This window comes from Lichenostomus cassidix, chromosome 11 (genome assembly GCF_008360975.1).
Source record: "Lichenostomus cassidix isolate B80296 chromosome 11, HeHo_3.0, whole genome shotgun sequence".
In the NCBI taxonomy this organism is placed as follows: domain Eukaryota; kingdom Metazoa; phylum Chordata; class Aves; order Passeriformes; family Meliphagidae; genus Lichenostomus; species Lichenostomus cassidix.
This window is the reverse complement of record NC_139492.1, coordinates 20,436,725-20,456,152: the sequence shown is the minus strand read 5'-3', so window position 1 is coordinate 20,456,152 and position 19,428 is coordinate 20,436,725. Positions and strand designations below refer to the sequence as shown.

General features: G+C 39.4%; 1 protein-coding gene across 4 annotated transcripts in view; it reads right to left on the bottom strand.

Annotated features, from left to right (window-relative positions):
* Positions 1-8,145: 8,145 nt before the first annotated feature.
* The window catches only part of CEP89 (centrosomal protein 89), a 39,537-nt gene continuing 28,254 nt past the window's right edge, over positions 8,146-19,428 (bottom strand). For all 4 annotated transcript variants that reach the window (XM_085072128.1, XM_085072129.1, XM_085072130.1 and 1 more), the window contains 2 exons: positions 15,470-15,639; positions 8,146-9,291 (listed from right to left, as the gene is read on the bottom strand). In XM_085072128.1, coding sequence (XP_084928254.1) covers positions 9,051-9,291; positions 15,470-15,639 — 411 coding nt within the window. In that variant the 3' untranslated portion in view covers positions 8,146-9,050. The remainder of the gene's footprint in view (positions 9,292-15,469; positions 15,640-19,428) is intronic.

Sequence of the window (19,428 nt, the reverse complement as noted above, 5' to 3'; positions counted from 1 at the left end):
TACAGGAAAATCAATTGTTTTAGCTGTTAATAAAAGAAAGATCAATTTCTTTCTTGTCGGAACTGGAGGGAAGTACCTGTCTCATCATCAGTTCTATTCAATTCAATCAACACTTGGCACACTTGCAAATGTGTTTACTTTTGCTGATCCAAAACCATTCCAGTATTTTAGTGTCCAAGTATGTCAAATGGGTGATATGTTCATATGTATTTAAAATATCCTATAACAGGATTTTTTGTTATACCAAAAACATGGTCCTAAGCCACAAAAGGACTTGTTCATCCACGGGACATAATTTTTTTCTGTTTTCTTCCTGTGGAAACTGAGTATGGAGAATCGCCCAGGGATTTGATTAAATGTAAGCTCATTTAAAGTTTAACATAATATTTTAATGATATGCAAATGATGAAGCAAGTTTAGCATTTCTGAACATAAAGTCTTAAGAATTTCACTGCCCTTTGAACCATGTATTAAAACCTACTCTAAAACAAGAGCTGTGAAAATGGGCAGCAGGTGTGGCAAAAGTACAATTCAAAGACATTCCCAGATCACTTCAGTGGAAGAACAGTTAAGCCAATATTGAGAGTTTTGAAAATCTTGCTTCCGTTTCTAAGGAAGTACCAATACGTTTTTCCTTGTGAAGCTGCTTATTTTTACATACTCTTTTACAAACTCTTGAAACAATCTTTACAAACTCTTGAAACATATTCCCCAGGGCAATTAAAAGCAGATAAGGATAATATTGTAAATATTAAATCAGTTCTGAGATTGTATTTGCATATTCAGAGATGCTTATATTAAAAAAATATGACATGAGAGGCTTCTTTTTCTAAACTTGCCTCCAAAAATGTGAAAAGCTGTGGGTATAGCTATGTTCGATGCTCTTCAAGGGTCTGCATACCTGCAGATTGGAGCTTGCATGGAAATGAGAGGAGTGTGCATACCTGTCGAACTTACCTGAGAAGGTATTTCAGATGTGACATTTCAAATTAGTTTTTTTTTTCAAATTCAAGGAAGATGGGAGACAGGACTGGTTTTGCAATAAACTACCTCCATGAAAATTTCACATATTAATGAAGTTATTTAAGACTGTGCTTAAAAATAGTTCCTGGTTGTTACTTAGAGGCATGGAGCCCTAAAATAATCAAGTTGAAAAAGCCAGGAGAATTAAAGGATTTGAAGGTGTAGCTCTTGTTAAGTCTCTGGGCAGAGACCAAAAGATAGAGATGCTGTTAGAAAGTAGTTCTGTTAATCAGTGTCTTAATGGCATGATGAAGTTGTATCTTGATGACCTGCTAAGGTTGTTGCACTCATTTTATTCCTCTTAAGGGGAGGTAATTAAAGTCCATCTTAAAATCCTGCTGGCATATATACAATTTAGCTACCTGGGTGGTTCCTCTAATCAGGGTAGTATCTGAGTGCACAGATTCTGCCCGTGCTTTGCAAGTCTCTAGATTCTTTAACTTTGCACTGTACTGCAGAACCTGGCTTTGAAAGCTTTGAAATCTACCTGTCCCATGGTGCGATAGGAGGTGCTCTCCCCACCCTTTCCTGAATAAAGCCATTCTGCTGAGTCATGGCCTTGCCCTGAAGGAAAATGCTGCAGGAACCTTTCTAGACACAAACAGTATCTATTTATTCAGGTATTTTAACTTGGCTTTCTGCTTTTTTTGTTAACTGTGATCAAAGCAAATGAAATTCTTCATTACTTCTAATACTACACAACTGTAATAGACAAAGGTTTTTTCTATCATTATAGTTTTCTGGTACCATTTATATTTTGTTATGAAAATGAAGCAAAACCAAAAAGCAGATCCAGCAAGTTATATGTAAGTCCAAAATAAGGTCACATCATAGTAATACATACTACTACAAAGATAATGTGCAAAATTGTGGAAAAGCAACAATTCTGAAAGCTAAGACAAATACACGTCAATAATCTAAAGGCATAAACAATAAGCACTGCTTGACCGTTAGTGGAGTGAAGAGATGAGTCCTTTCAGAGTGCTAAAAGAACTACTTTATTAAATAATTAACAGATTTATATACACATCAGAAGGCTGTTCAGACTGGGCCAACAGTCATCCTCCCCCTGGGATTGATTGGCTCAGGTGTTTGACCACCTGTATCCAAAAGGCCGTTTCAATAACATGAAACTATTTATAAAACATAGAAGAAGAAGAGAAAAATTCCTGTGGGAAAGGTTTCTGTGCTGCCACACTGCTTCAGAGAATACCTTGGGAAAAAGTGACTTTTGAAGCCACTGAATCTGAAGCAGCATGAACAAAACAATCTAGAGGAGAGCTGCATCCCATGCTGGCAGCTTGTCCCCTTGGCAAAACCATGGTCGGAGCTTTCCAACACCTACAGTTGTGGCATATCAGCACAAAAAGTACGGTCCCCAAACAGTGATAAGATCAAGAACATTTATTAGAAGAGCATAGTTTTTATAATATATTTTTACCACCAGATTAAAACAGCACCCCTCTGAACAGGCAATAATAGAGCATGAGAATAGTTCATTCCAAACAAGCACTTTTGTTACAGCTTTTACAGACTCCAGTGGTTTTATCTGTTACCTTTTAGAAACTTTGTTACATCTTCTTCCTAGCTCAGCAGAATAAGCTTCCTTTGTTTAACCAAGCGGTCTTTGTTCTCCCTTTACTAAACTTCCTTTGTTTTCTTGCCCTACATCTCTCCCTTTTTTAATTATTAACTTCCGCAAAGCCATTACAGTGTGTGTATGCATTAACATTACTTGCTTTATGATTTGATTGATAAGGCATTACATTCCGGAAAAGACACATGGCAAACACAGCATGATCATCAAAAGTGCTATAAACCAATTATTGCTATGGCAGCTACATATTTAACCCAATGTCCAAAATTGAAACTTCCCAGCCAAGAAAACAAGCTGAAAGGATCCCATCCCTGGTTTTGCTGCAGTTCTCCTGACAGCTCCTTCAATTCCTGGATACTTCTGTGAATGGATTCAGAATGGTCACTCAGGTTCGTTACGCACATTGCAGTGAAGTCTTCACATCTGTGTCCCTGGGCTAACAATAAAAAGTCTATCGCTGCTCTGTTTTGCAGTGTTGCATGATGCACAAAACTGAAATCTGTTAACAATCCTGTTAAAGCATTACTAGTAGTGTTACTCTCCTTTGCAAGCCAACAGCCTAGTTTATTAATTGTGTTCAAGGTACACACAGTACCAACAGAGACAACTGAAGAACTAAAAAATCTTTCAGTAGGATTCCAGAATTTGGCCTCAGAGTTACAGTCAAGGCCAAATGACTCAGCATTACATTTGTTTTGCTTGTGTCGTAGTGTCCAATTAGTTAGCGTTTGGAAACTGGGATGAAACATGTTTAAATGACCAAAGGTGCATGGACCTCCCACTGCTTTACCTGGAATGCCTTTCCATGCTCTGTTACCACATATTAGAAATATGTTATCAGACAGATTTATTGCATTGATTTTTGTGGTGAATTGTGAGGGAGTAGTATTACACCAGGCAGAGGCATTATGGTAAATGCCAGTGCCACTTATATTGACTCCTGTGTTGCCTGTGTTTGGACTGTTAGTATAATTGAGATAAAAATATACAGGAGCTTTTATAGAGCCTAGCACATTCAGCTCTTGAGATTGCAGTGAGAGAGCAGGGAAGTCACTTACTTTTCTCATGCCTCCATTAGGACTGCCCACGTACCATCCCACAGATTGTTCAGCATTAATTTGCTGTGATCCCAAATGCCACGATGATCCTTGCTTACCTGAAGTTTTACAATCCCATGTAACTGTTTGATTGTATAACTTGTTCCATTCATCCTTCTTCAAAGGAACGTCAACCAGACATGTTTGAAATGGATCACAAGCACTGGTGTGAGCCGAACATTGGTCTTTGGTTGTGGGACCCATGCGTGACTCACCATCCTCCAGAAACCGCTGAGGATGACAAAAAAGGCTACATATGTTGTGCCTAAACCCATTGTAACTGATTACCAAACTAAAACTGTGATGCCTTGAAATCTTCATTCCCTCTGCAGCAGGTTTGATGTTCTTCACAGGTAGCCAGTGAGCTCCTGTGGACAGAAAAACACAACCATCACCACGCCCCTGTGTTAGCCAAGTCACAGGGCCTAGCCATTGTCCACTCTGCAAATTTTTATAATAAATAAGTAGTTGAGAATCTGTTAAAGCATCATGAGAAAACCTTCTTTCACTTGCTGTTTTGCTATCAAATCTGGAAATATTTAAGAAATTTAATACAAATGTTGCTTAGTCCAATTGTTCCTGAGGTGTTATAACAAGGGGATTCACCTTTTTTTAAGAAGCATATTCTTTAAAAGGGCATGTGTGCATTCCACAATAGCTTGACCTGTTGAGCAATGAGGGATGCCATTTAAGTGATGTATACCCCAAGAGTGAAAAAAGGTTTTCATTGATCGTGAGACATATGCTGGACTGTTACCAGTTTTCACTACTTTAGAAACTCCTAAAGTAGCAATAGCTAGTAACATGTGCTTAATGACATCTCTTGCCTTTTCCCCTTTATGAGTGGAGGCAACAAAAGATTTAGAATATGTGTCAACAGATGCATGCATATATTTTAAGGTACCAAAAGAGGAAATGTGTGTAACATCCATCTGCCAAATTTCATTGACACCCAATCCTCTTGGATTTGGACCTACTGTAGTAGGTAAGGGTGTTAAGCATGCACAATCAGGGCAAGAATGTGACAAAGCGACGAGAGGGAACTCACAGTAGTCTCAATATGAGATATAGAGTAAGCTCCATTTTATTTCACCAAACGAGAAACTTATATACTGTTACAGATGTTACTAATTATAGTTACACACGTATTTGCAGTCTGTTCTCACATAAGCAGGGTTCTCTCCTGCATTCTTTGTTAATCACAAATTCACTCCCGTACATTCCTTACACAGCTGCATCTTCTTGATATTTTCTCACGAAGCGATCTCAGGGAAGCAAGCTATTGCAGCTTGTTAGGATTTTTACTGAGGCCTGAGTATGCTGAGGCTTTGTTCAGGTTTATTTAGTTAACGTAAGTTTTGCTGGAAAACTGTGTTTTCCAACAAGAATGAACAATTTGTCTTGAGAAAAAGATTAAATTGTTTACTTAATGCTTTTGCATTCTGATGATAAAATTCATGTGACAACTTTGCCTGTGTAATCTGATTTGGAATTGTTGCTGTCATGGTTAAAGGCATCCACAACTGCATTGCCTTCCATGAGAGGTCCAGGCAAAGATGAATGAGACCTAGGTTGCATAACATAAAAACAATGAGATCTGCATTGAACACAACCATACAAAGTAGATAACAGTATAAACAAATTTTTGTTGCATACTTCTTTTAGAAAGGAATGTTCAATTCAGTTTTAAATACCAAGTACATACAAGGAATCTGGTATTAAGTTGAAGGGCTCATATTTAAACAATAAAAAGAGGCCTTTACAGTGGGCTGCTAATTCGACTAGTTGTGCTGATCCTGGCTGAAAAATCAGTTTTCCCAATGCCCTGCTGAATTTTGCCATGCAACAAGTGCTTTCCGGGTTTTCCCAGAGCCATCAATGAAAACTGTCTTTGCTCCAGGCAGGAGCTGTGGCTGTAAAGGAAGATCTTTTAAACATTGCAGGAGTTTACTTTTAGGCAAAGAATTAACAATGTTTCCCAAGAAGTCTGTCAGGACAGCCTGTAAAGATAATGATTCTCGGAATATATCCTGAAAAGAGTAGGCAGACAAAGGAAAGTGAATGTGAGAAGGATCTTTCCCACTTAAGATTTGTAATCTTTTTCAACCTGTGGAAACAAGTCTAACAATCATGTTAAGTAATATAGTTACTCTTTTTGAAAATGTGTGAAGTAAAAATATCCTATCTAGCATCCACAATTGTTGCTTATTATCACACCACTGTGCTATTAATGTATATGGTTGAAATTCAGCCAAAATAATGAAAAGTCTCAGTGGCAACTCTGCTTGTCAACTGGATACAAAGGATGTTTGAATTTTATTTGTCACAATTTGCAATGCTTTATGGGCTTCCTGATTAAGTTCACAAGCAGATGTTCAATCTGTGTCCCCCTTAAGCAAATTAAATACGGGTGACAGTTCTTCAGTGGAGATACTAAGGGTAGGTCTGAGCCAATTAATAGTTCCTAACATTTTTTGCAAATCATTTAGTGTTTTGATAGAGGTCCACAGCACAATAGGCTGAGGAACAATTTAATGTTCAAATATTATAAACCCTAGGTATTTCCAAGGTGGCACAGTTTGAACCTTATCTGCTGCAACACAAAGACCAAATTTATCAAGAGAAAAACACAAAAAGGCAAAACAGTTTTGCAATACAACAGAGTCATCTGGTGCTAGCAGAATATCATCCATGTAATGACACAATAATACTGAAAACTGTTGCCGCCCTGGTTGTAAAGCACTTGCTACCACAAATCGGCATACTGTAGGACTGTTTTTCATCCCTTGCGGTAACACAACCCAATGGTATCTTTGCATAGGTTCACTATTGTTCAAGGATGGTAACGAAAAAGTAAAACATGGTGCATCATCAGGGTGTAATGTGATTGTGAAAAAACAATCTTTCAAGTCAATAATTAACAATTCCCATTTTTCAGGGATCATTGCTGGATTAGGAATTCCAGGTTGCTGGGCTCCCATTTGCGCCATTACGGCATTGATAGCTCTCAGATTTTGTAAGAGTCTCCATTTGCCAGCCTTTTTGGAATCACAAATATTGGGGTGTTCCATGGGCTAGTAGAAGCAACTATATTTCCCAGATTGAATTGTTCTTTGACCAATTTTTGTGCTTGCTGTAGCCTGTCTTTTTTAAGGGACCACCGAGGGACCCACACAGGAGTATGTGTGTTCCATGTGAGTTTATGTCTAGGCTGTATATCAGTGACCCCTTTTAAAAATTTGTGGTCAAAATCAGTCCCCACTGTGACAACAGATCTTTTCCCCACAGTGTACATGGAATAGGAAGTACATATGGTTTGAGCTGTGCTTGTTTCCCTTCTGGCCCATGTACTGTGAGTTCTTTATCTGACTGCTGTGGCATTTGCTGACCTCCAATGCCTGTGACAATCGCTGTTGGAGTTGTCATGGGCCATGTGGGTGGCCATTCACATTTGATGATGATGGTTATGTCTGTTCCAGTATCTATTAGTCCTGTAAGACTTGCCATCTGCAACACAGGTTAGAAAATGTTGCACTGACATAAGTTTAGACCAATAAATGTTAGGAGTACCTGTACTCCCAAAACCTCCAGTGCCCATGTTAGCATTGATAGATGGTATTGATTGTGTATCTGGCAATATAGGAAGTGGTATCAGTTGAGCAATGCATGATCCTGCTGGAATAGTACAAGGTGGGTTAGGAATCCATGCCATGATTTTTATTTCACCCTTAGAATCTGAGTCGATGATTCCTGGTAAAATAACCTACAGATGATGATCTCTCAAGTGGCATTGCATGACATTTAAAAGGAAGAGGTCCATTTAAACCTGTAGGTATAAGGTGAATGTAATATTGCTTCTGAATCACAAAAAGATCGTAGTGCAGAATAAACAATTCGCCATGTAATAAATTCATCAGGATTAACCTCATGGCTCTCTGATTGATGAATCTTTAAAGAATCACCCACTCACTTCCAGTTTTCAAGGTTACACAATTCCGTTACTTCATACCATGGACAATTAGTCTTTACCCACATAAGGAGTTGTATAAACCTTCTTTCTTGTATTTTATAACCTTGTTCCTTTGTGATATGTAATAAACAGTTTTTAAGAAGTTTCTAACTTACTTATATTGTTCCCCACCCTACATATATATTTTTGTTGTTGTTGTTCGTATATATATTTTGGGGGGGGGGGGCAGGGTCATCTTTTGTTTATCTATAAAAATATAATTTTTTTCCCCAAGGCTGACCTATAATCATGACTTAGCCCCCGACAAGAAGGATATCCTTGATGATTCTTGAAATCCACCGCTTCGGTTCAGCTGGGAATACACCGCTGGTCCAGAATCATCTTAAGAGATTTCACACCCCACATATGTGTGCCATTTGTGGCGTATCGGCACAAAAGGTACAGTCCCCAGACAGCGATAAGGCCAAGAACATTTATTAGAAGAGCGTACAGTTTTTTATAATATTTTTACGATCAGATTAAAACAAGACCCCTCTAAAAACTAGTAATAGAGCATGAGAGTATTTTTCAGAACAAGAGATTTTGTTACAGCTTTCGCAAACTCTGGAGGTTCTATCTGTTACATTTTAGAAACTTTGTTACATCTTCTTCCAGCTCAGCAGAATCAGCTTTTTTTATTTAACCAAGCGGTTTTTGTTCTCCTTTTACTAAACCCCCTTTGTTTTCTTGCCCTACATACAGTGCTCCTGTAAATCTATGCAGTGAACACTTGTGCATTCAGGCACCAGCAGTTGTCATGAGGATGCTTCAGTCTTATCTACTTCACAGTCAAATTTTTCTCTGTCCTTGAGATGACAAGATTTTAGGCACACAATCTAGTATAAGGACATCCTTGCATCTTAGGAAGTCAAGATGATTCATCATGAGAAAAAGTGCAAGCTACACTTTTTTTTTTCAGCTTGGATCATACTCCATGTGGCATTTTAGGGAGAATTTACTGAAACTTGTCCTTTTAATTATAATAAGCAGTGTCTTGCTGCTCACTTGTTTTGTGGCAAGGTCTGTGTCCAGGCTAAACACCAAGCTTACCAGCTGCTTATCTGTTAACTAGTTACTTGTCTTTACATGTTAATTTGAAGCTGTATCACATTTTGTCTTAAGAAGGAATAGGCTTTTCTTAAAATACCAAAATAATATTTTAGGCTAGACTTACCCTGTATTCACGGTACAAGTAGAGAATATGCTGTTGATGACCTTAAAAATGCAGTAATATTGAAGAGAGTAAACATTCAACTACATCTTGTGTTGCTGAAAAAGTCAAATTCAGGCACCAAGTTCTCCTTCCCAGGTGAGATGCAGATTCTTACCACGGAGATTCTTGCTGAATTTCATTTTTAGTAGGGGATGAAGTTTTCACATCACAATAGCTAAAATCATGTCTGTAAACTAGGTCCTTCTGAGAGCTTTCATCTAAGTGTAGTTCATGAACTGTGACAGCACTCCATATGTTGTTCTTCCTCAGGGATTTATGTAAGAGTTCTCTCATTCTCCTGTTTTCTCTGGCTGTGGATTCCCACATGATTTCAAGTTCCCCTTCCGTTTTCCTAGGAAAAAAAAATGAAGAGAAATCCTAATTTTAACAATGTTTCAGCAGTACAGAATTACAGTATGTGGATTAGCAAATTAGAAATGGCCCGTATTTAGTGCTTGAAATTGTCTGATTGAAATTCATTCCCATTTTGCTTCTGAAAAAGCTCATTAAAGGCTAATAATGAGTAATGCAAAATAGAATATGACCAGAAAATTACCTATGTAAAATGACTCATTATTGGACCCATATAACAAGTTGGATTAAGTCTGCAGAAAGAGTGGTGCATGTGACACCCAAATACTGTGACTACTGCGGTCCATTGACTCAGGCTCCCTCATGACCGCAGCTCTGCCTCCCAGATAACACTGCCCCTTCTGCGCAGAGCACTGCACTCTCCACTCCAAGGCCCAAAGGCTCTGTTGAGTGTCAGACTCTGTGCTCAGCTAATGCATCTTTGTGGCAGACAAACAAAAGGGGTATAGACTTAGAAGGCAGACAAAGCCTAAGAGCTTGGGTTTCCTTTAACTCCTGGTGTATGTCAAAATACAAAATAATAAGGAAATTAAGATCAATTGATGTAGAAAGTGTAGCTGTTGCATGGAAAATGAGTACACGTAATTTAATACTATAGACTTATAGAGCCCCCTTGAGGGCACTGCCTGAAGCACTGTATAGAGCTAGCCTTCAATACAAATTGTCCCCAATACAAGGCTCTAAAAATGAGAAACAAATCAATGCAGAACATAAATGTGTTGAGATTAAATGCTGTCAGTCTACATTGCAGGTAAAAGGTGTACACTAGAAAATATAGAATCAGTACATCTTACAGAATCCTTTGTGATTGGTAACACTGACAATGATGTGATGCAAAGTGGCCCAGTCATAGTACCAGCCCATTTTGTGTTTCACGTTATGACTGGATATATAGATGGAAGATTAAAAAAAGCTTATGGAGAAAGGCTTAAGATTATTCTTGTACATACTCCTTGGAATGAACTTTTAGTGGTGGAGAAGGTCAGTAACCATTGAGAACGGAATTAAGCAAAAGGTGGCAGGTGAAAACAGTACAGCTGGCTAATAGTCCAAGACTCTGCTGAAGAATGTGACAACCCACAGTTAATGAGCTAGACCTTTCCATTTCTGCCAAGTCACTACAAAGCCATTAAGAGGCACTCTCTCATTTTTGAAACACCAAAACTGTAAATGACTTCGTTGTCACAAAGTATATTTTCCTTGAGATGGCATAAGATTGTCTAATACTACCAGTGCTCAGAATATTCTTCAAAATGCTTTACGCAACAGCATTTATCATTATCCTCAGCCTACATTTGGGGGAGATGTGACGCATATGCATCACATGACTGAAGTCCCGCAAGTGGCAGTCCTCAGTTTCACTCATTGGTTGACCTTGGTCCTCTGTATTGTGATCTTGGAACGTTTTCAGCATCTGGTTTTTAAGTTATCTTTTATACCTTGATAGCGACATGCTCCTGTTTTCTGTTGTCCTTTGTCTCCAACTAGAGTCTTGAGGCACCATGCACAGCACTCTGTTTGACAATTAATACACAAGTGCCTAATCTGGTTTATTATTGTTATTGTAAATTACCTTTATTCCTGTGTAGTACGTAGTTTTGTCCTAAGTCTTATGTCTGTTATTTTCTATGTCTAATAAATGATAATCTATATCACACTAGACCTAATTGGCCATTACTAAAGAGCTTGCAAACGAAACCGGGTCTTGGGGTGCTGGCCACCCCAATAAGAGCTACTGCCTGCTGCCAAAGGCCTAGGCAAAAGCCAGAGATTTTTCTAAGCTCCTGTCTCCATTCGTAACAGAGGGTGTCTTCACTGTTGCTAGTCACAACCTCCCTTCCCTTAAGGAATTTGGATTACAGAGCAGCGTGGTTACTACAGCTGCTGATGGTCTGTACGTTTTTCTCAACACCAAAATTGCCTTGCCTCTACAGCTGCTTCACCTCTTAAAACACAAGTCTTTGCCACTTCGCATTTAAAACTAGATACATGCTCAATTTTTAGATAAATGTGCTGTTTCCAGATGTCTTTAGACAAAAGACATTTCAATTACTTCTTATTAATGTAGGCTGTTATTACTTAAATAAGTAAAAATAGAAATTCCATTCAACCCCTAACCTAGCCAAAATGTAAGATTTTATGTCTTGTTGAGAGTACGCAAAATGCCAGTGCCCCACTGATGTTTGAGGATGAAAAAATGAACAGAAGTAGGTTCTGAAAGCAGATTCTTCTTTACAAAAGACAGCTTAATTAATTCAGCCTTAATCTCAGAATCTTATTTGGGCTATCTCAAGAATTAGTTTTCATCTATCCTCTAACAGTTTATTTAAACATTCCTTATCACAGAGACCAACAGTTTTTATCATGGTTACATTTTCATATGTCATCTCACAGGTAAGACAGCTCCTCTCCCTTGCCTATGCATGTCTGCGAAGCTTCTCTGCTGTTGACCCTCTTCCAAGGACAGTTTAAGACACTTTCAAACCTGTGTTCTGCATGCAAAGCACAGCAGCTGTAAGTACCTTGCATGTAGCGTTTCTCTGCAGAAGTCTTACAGAAGTATTAAACTCTGACCTAGAAAACTCATAAAAGTAAGATTCCTGTCAAATAAGACTGGAAACATTTAGGAATCTGTTTTTTCACCCTAGCATCACATCATGAACTTTATTTATATCTCAAACATCTAATTTAAGGAAAGGTATGTGATATCGATACCTCTTAAGATTACTCAGTGACTAATAAAGATGTTACTATCAGCTGCCCAAATAACAAAATGCTACTGCCTTCTCATCAGTTGTTTAGGTGAAAGCTTGCTGTGAATTTGCAATATTGTCTAGCAAAGGCTGTAATTACTGAGAAGGCTCTATAGAGCAGCTTCCAGGAAGGTAAATCTGCATATCTTTAGAAACTTTAAAAGCTTTTATTTATCAGAAGTACAACTTGGATGCAATGGGTAAGAAGTGCAACTCCTGATTTTTGTCATGAGGTGAAAGAATGCAGGAGGGGAGAAAATTTCAAAGGCATGTAATCTCTCTTATGTTTGATGAAAGCCCCTGTCAGTTTGGATGTAGACTTGTGTATTGGTTTGAAAACAAACCAGTGGGAGATCACAAGTCAAGACTGAAAGTAAAAACAAGTGAAATAATACAAGGAAAAAAAAAAAAAAACCACTGACAAAGTCAGATACAACCTAACACCCTGTTAGGGTGGTGGTGGCAGTCCAACTGAAGTAGTCCAGTTGAAGCGGTGATCCTGTGAAGGTCTAGTCTCCAGCTGAAGATCCAGTGGTAGCTCTTGTCCTCTGGGAACCCAGTAGACAGGGCTAGCTCAGGCAGTTCCAAGGCCAGGTTATATCCAGGTGGGAACACCTGGCTCCTCCCTCCTCGGCAGAGCATCCCACAATGGGATGAGATAAGTCCATGAGTCACACGGTGGGTCCCTGATGGCCCATTGCCTGTCATGCGGGGTGGGTCATTAGCAGGTGATAACAGCTAACGGCCCACAGCTGGTGGTAATAGAATACTTAAATACATCTATATTGCAACCTAGGACAACTTGTTAAAAACAAAATGATGAGAGAAGCAGCACGTGAATATTGCCACTTTGTCTACACATATATTACTTTTGACCATGCTGTGACTGCAGCAACTCTGCCTCTGGGCACACAGGTGACCCACCACCACTCAGGTGTGCTGTACTCCTATTCAGATTAATAAGGAGGGGCTGCTTAATTCTGTGCAGAGTCTCACTGAAAGAACAGTGCTGTTTCCAGATCTGAAGTCAGATCTTCCTTTGCTTTACAAGAAAACTTACCAGCAACAATAGGTACAGTAGGCTTTTATGATAAAGAATTTCAGGGTGGGAGGTAAGTGAGACTTGCCCCAATTTCCTAACTCCATATTATCAAACTAAATGCAAGAGCAAAATAAATTACATTAAAAAGTTTTCTCTCTTCACCTGGTTACTCTCTTCACCTGCTTACAATGATTCATCATACCTTCAGCTAGATTTTAAAGTAAACTGGCTTTTCTGCTTAACATGTGGCATTGCTACTCTGATTTTCATTACCTATCAGTGAAATTAGAGAATAAAATATACAATATATTTATTGTATGCACTTATCTTAATGTCTATGTAGGCCTTTTGCATATAAACATTATCAGCTAGACTGTATTCCAGTCTAAAAATTTACTCTGTAAACACAGCTAGTAACAATAAATCTAAATGTTTGGTACTTTCCTAGCACTAGTGACTTTGGTTGCCAAGCTACAGATGGTCAGCAACATCTGAACTACAAATAAATGTCACATCCTTACTCCTGTGACTGTGTGGAGGGAAGGGAAAGAGAAAATAATAAGCCTTCTAAAATCAAAAATACACAAAGCTGACCAAAATACATGTTTAATTTCTGGCAGACAGGCATAAAAGAGTAGATATTGGGATTACCTTGGAAAACTATTTTAATAATTTCAAGTAGTACTTGAGAAGAATAATGGAATATGAAGAAATTATTTCATATGAACATTATCAGCCTTGGTGTTAGTTTGTTTTATTGATTTTGTTTTACAAGCATAAAAATTTATTATTTCTTATACAGGTGAAGAATTCAGTTCACTTCTCAGTGACATTTTTTTACTGGTTTTTTATATAGTTATCAAAGGAAAATAGTGAATCATAACGTTAACCAAAATACTACTTGAAAGATGACCATAAAAATTATTTTTAGAGTTGTATTCATTACGTGATATTCTGACAATCACTGTTAAGATTTAACTACCACCAGAAAAAAGCCCTCAGCAGTTACTCCATTCATTAATGTTGGAGACTACAGAAATGGGGTTCATCTTGGGCTTGTTTCCATAAGCTGCTTTTCTTCATCATCATACAGTTAAGTGGACCACAATGGTGTTGTTCCAGGTGCAGATGTTGTTTCTTAAAAGTTAGCTGCAAGTATTAATTGTGTGTGCTTACCGAAGAAAAAATGAATTAATTTAGACTGAAAAGGAAAAAGTGATTTAGTATACTGTATGGAAAGTGTAATTAATTATTTTACATATCTGTGTTACATCATCTAATTTACCTACTTTGGGGCTAGAAGGGTAAATTTTGAATGATCCATATTATGGGACTTCAAACTATGCTCTATCCTATGTTGAAAAAAATCCCCTCCTTATTTAATTGCTGTAAAACTTACGACTACAGTAAAAAATTGTAACATGAGCCCAGCAGTATGAAAGGCACTTAATTAGTTACAAATCCTAAATAACTATTTCCAGAGAAATGTTGATCAGTTCAATCTGGTTTTTAATGCAAATTTCAGAGATTAATGGAATGTTCATTGTACAACTCTGCTACTTACACCTGTTAAATTGCACTGTATAAAGTAACTGAGAGGAACTATGCTGATATAAGGTAGATGATACCAAGCCCTGTTTTTCTATTGTCTGTTAAAATTGATTTAAATCTATTATTTCACAATGGCAGTGATGACTTGAGAAATGACTGCTTACTACTTTTTTTCAGTTGTAAACAGTTTTTCCTTTATGCAGATAATGCGAATGTGCTATGAAGCTTTCCACTACCGGAGAGAAAAAATACACTTAAAGGACCCTATATTTCAAGAATATTTCAACACTGCAGTCATAATCTTATGTAAATCTGTTAAATTATATTTTCTTCTCTTTATTTTGCATGCAGCCAATCTAAGTCACTTATTAATAGATCTGTAAAATAGATCTTTTGTGTACTTATTAAATTCCTCTCATTTTCTACTATTCTGAAAACTGTCAAGGGGTGTGAATGGGAAAGTGTTCAGCCTTTAGCAGAAGGTGCTATTAAATAAATTGACATATATCTTGATTTATAGAATTTTCTCAAATTATCAAAGATTAGCTCAGATTGATATCCTTCTTAAAAAGCCTTAAGAACAGCAGTAGCCACCTACAATAAATTCTTCCTTCACAAGATCTTTCCTGGAGCTGTGAATTATGAGCAGGGTTCCAGCATTTTCAGTATAGCTAAAATGAGTGAGAAAAGCAACCTGGAACATATCACATGAGACTGCTGGAAAGCAAGCGCTGGTGGTGTGGGCAGGTGCTTTCCTTCATCCCTTTATCTGCCGGACCTACTTGGATTGCTCCTGACTGTGGCCCACTCACCTGTTCTGCTCCAGCACTTCATTGAGGGTTTCCTGTTTGTCCTGCAGCAGACGCTGCAGGTTCTTATTTTCTTGCTCATACTGAGCAGTCTTCCTGGCAAACACTTTCTCCTGCTCAGTCATCTTGAGACTGATATCTCCAAACTTCCCAGCTGCTTTCTTTTTATATACCTGCAAGGGTTAAAGATAATACAAAAAATGGGATTACAGGAGAAATAAGGACAAGTCACTACCAACAAAAGAAACTGCTAGAGATACTGATTTTTAGTTTAATCTTTACATCAATGCTGCCTTGCTTAAGTATGTCAGGTAGGTTGCATTATGGGATTTTTTAACCTCTTTGTTAATTTGAAGGTATTACACTTGATTTTTTTCTGCCTATAAAACTAGTATGTACAATGAATACCATACCATATGTCTGTTTTATAGCGAACAGAATTAGCTGCTAAGAATGGTTTGTTTTCCAAGATGCAATGCTACACTTTACAGTGTTACTTACATGTTACTTACAGTTAACTTACATGTTGCTTAACACTTGTCAAACAATCATACTTATCAGTACATACCAAGAAAAAGTGTTTCTGTCTTGTTAGTTGTTTAATCTTAGTAGTAAGAGGAAGAAAATAATAGCTTTGCTTGCTGCTTCACATAATAGTCCTTCTGTTCAGTGAAGTACAAGTGATTTTTTGTTTAATGGCTATAGTAACTAAATGATAACTAATGATTGGTCTCATGTCAAAAATAAGAAATAATTTTTGTACAAAGTAACTTCGCTTTCTGAAATAACATCCCCATTAAATTGCATAAGCGCACGAGAAACTAAGAACTATGGCTTGTGCATTGTCACACATTTCTAGATGCTGCTGCTCTTAACAATACCAAAATCCACTATTAACTTTTTTTCTCATGCTTACAAACAGAATGCTAAAACCATTATTTTCTCTGCAGACTGTGATGCTTCCTACAGGCTATAGGACAGAGTTTTGGGATGGAAATACCTCCTTTAATAAAACTGTAAACTAATTTAGTGAAGCTTTGAAAATACTGCCATTGCCATTGCTAATACAAAGCTTTATCTCAGGTGCTAATCACTAAGGTTTTATCTTCATCTGAATCAGGGGAGAAAGATTTAAGCTTGCCTTTTAGACGAATTTAAAAAAAAGGCATTTTTAGGCATGTACAATATATAAAGCCATATAATCCTTTCCACAAACTGTTTCCTTTTTAGCTCTTGTAAAATGTGCAATTGTGGAGTTTAATTTTCTAGAGGTAATAGGATAATAGATAATAATATTTACCTAGAATATTAATAATTCAATATTTAAGGGTGACTTATGGCAAGGAGCCAATTTAGTTTTCTCAACACTGATTATCAAAGGGATGTTGGGGGAGGGGTTGCACATGTAACACTTGCAGGAGTCAAGATGGGAGAAGGCCCTGTCTCTGGGGAGACTTTGCCTGGCAACCATTTCATGCCTCACATGGGACAGGCAGTCAACAGGAGAATACCAGTGGCACTGTACCCCTCAGAGATGTTCTCCAATCGGATGGCAGAAGGTTTGACTGAGCCAAGGGACTCCTGTCAGCAGGCAGACCTTGGGAGAGGCCAGGGGGTATAAAAAAAAAACTGCTCAGGAGCTTGGGGAGCTTTTTAAAACTGTGCTTTTTGCTTTTGAGGCTTTTTGAGTGGGGGGCTCGCTCACTGGCTCAGCTGGGACTCGCTCATGGGAGGCTTGCTCACTGAATCTCGTTCACTCACTGGCTCGCTCACAGGCTCACTTGGGGTTCGCTGATTCACTCTCTTCTTGCCCTGGCCCTGGCCTGTTTTGCCCTGGCTCCAGCCTGCCTTTTGGCCCTTCTGCCCTCGCTGGCTCTCGCTTGCCCTCGCAGTCTCTCGCTTGCCCTCGCGTACTCGTTCGCCCGACTCGGCCGCCACCTGTCTGAATCCCTGCCGTCCAACCCTGCTTGCCTCCGATCCAGCCCGCCACTGCGATCCCCACCGCGACGCTGCCCAGGGTCCCACAACCTGCCCGATCACCTCCCACTGCGTGTCCGGCTGCCCGTCGCCGCAGGAGCAGTGCCGGTGGAGCCTCGCCTCTCCAAGAAGGCTCCCCAGGCAGGCAGCGTGCACACCACACCCTCTGCTGGCCGACGGGACGTCGAGGGTACTCCCTGACTAACGGGTGGTAACGCCAACTTTTCCTCTCTGTCTCCTCTCTGTCTCTCCCCCCCATTCCTTTTTCATTTTCCTTCACTCTTTTCTGTCTTTCCTAGCTCTCTTAACCAGGGCAATTAGGTCTTTCTCTTTTGGTTTGTTACCAATAATCAGTTCTCAGATGCAAAGTTTGTCTCAGTTGACTTAATTTCGTTCCTGGCCATCTAATTCTAAAAGAACTCCTCCCAGTTCCCCTCAGTGGAACGTGACATTTACAGAGGGTTTTTATTCTAGCTTTTCCTCGACAGTTCTAATAGAAGAATAAGAAGTCTGCAACTTAACCATCACATCAGTCAAACTTTTAGATTCCCAGAGAAGTCTTTAAAATGCAGAAGGTTGCTCAGAGCCAGCCTAGAGAAAGTGCAGAGCATAGGGAAACAGCTGAATTTTCCCCTCTGTCGGTGAAAGCTCCAGCATTAGTCAGGTCCAGCTTGGGTGTGGGACCTGAAATGCCCTCTCTAGGTCAGATGCCCATAACAATTTCAAAGAACTAGAGAAAACTTCCTATCACAGAAAAGGCTGGTGAAGGGTAACATTGGTGAAACCCTGATTTTCATCAGGTGGTCACTGACCATCTACAGGGAGGTCTGTGTTTTAAGCCGAGGTTTGTGTTTTAATCTGCACTCTGCCTGAGATGCTTCAGGCCTCTGGCTCCTCCAATATCCCACAGCTGCCTCTGTTGCTCTGCACTCCTGCTCCACCTTTGCCAACTGAAGCTGAGTCCCATGTGCAAAATGGCTGTAAAATCAGTGGGGCACAAAGGGCAAAAGTGCACCTTTTTCTTACGGCCATATGATTATAGTCTGAAACTAGATATGAGTGACACATAGTTCTGATCTTGCCTTTATGGACAAATTATAATTAAGTCTGTGTAAAATGCAGCCTGGGCAGGTCAGGATGGTTCTGGGCACGTTGACAAAAGCAGCCGCTGGCACTTACAGATCCTTCAGAGGCTGCTACCTTTGAATTGTTCAAACTCAGATAACCAGTATGGCATCAAACTGGGGAGAACATTCTAGACTACAGACCATATACAGAACAAGGGCATGGGGACAGTGTGGGGCCAATGAAAGCTTACAGACGTGCATACTTAATTCCTCAACTGCAGGGGCTCATGGGCTGTCGCTCCGACATCACCATAACTGAAACAGTCCAGACACCCAACTGGTCTCTTCCTTGTCCACTGCCCCCTGCAGCTGGTCTCTCCACTCCAAATCCTGCAAAGCCACCGCAACATGTATGGGAATAGAATTTTTAAATATATGTTTTGAACTTATTGGTTGTCACCCCGTTTCTCCTCCCTATCTCCACCTACCAAATCTTCCCCGGTTGGCTCTTTGGAGCTAACCACTCCCCTTTTCCCTTCCCTTTTAAACCTCCACACGCCTTAGTTCGGTGCTCGCAGCCTTGGACTCACTGCCCCTTCGCTGCCCCTTGCTTCTCTGTCCCTCTTCAATGCCCTGGAACCGTTCCCTCTTAACCTCAATAAACTCCCTCGGAATCCCAGACTGTAAACCCCCATTTCTTTATTCCACGTGCCTCCTCGTCAGCTCTCATCCCCCGAGCCCCACTGCCTGCTGCAGTGCTTCATCTGCTCCAGAGCACCCGTGTGCCTTGGCTTGGCCGTCCACCCCTCTGTGTTGTGTGGGGTTGTCGGCCGTGAAAAGGGAGCAACGTGACACATACAGTACAGAACTTGCATAAATACAGGAGAAGCCCTGAGTTTCCTTTAATCTTTCCCATTT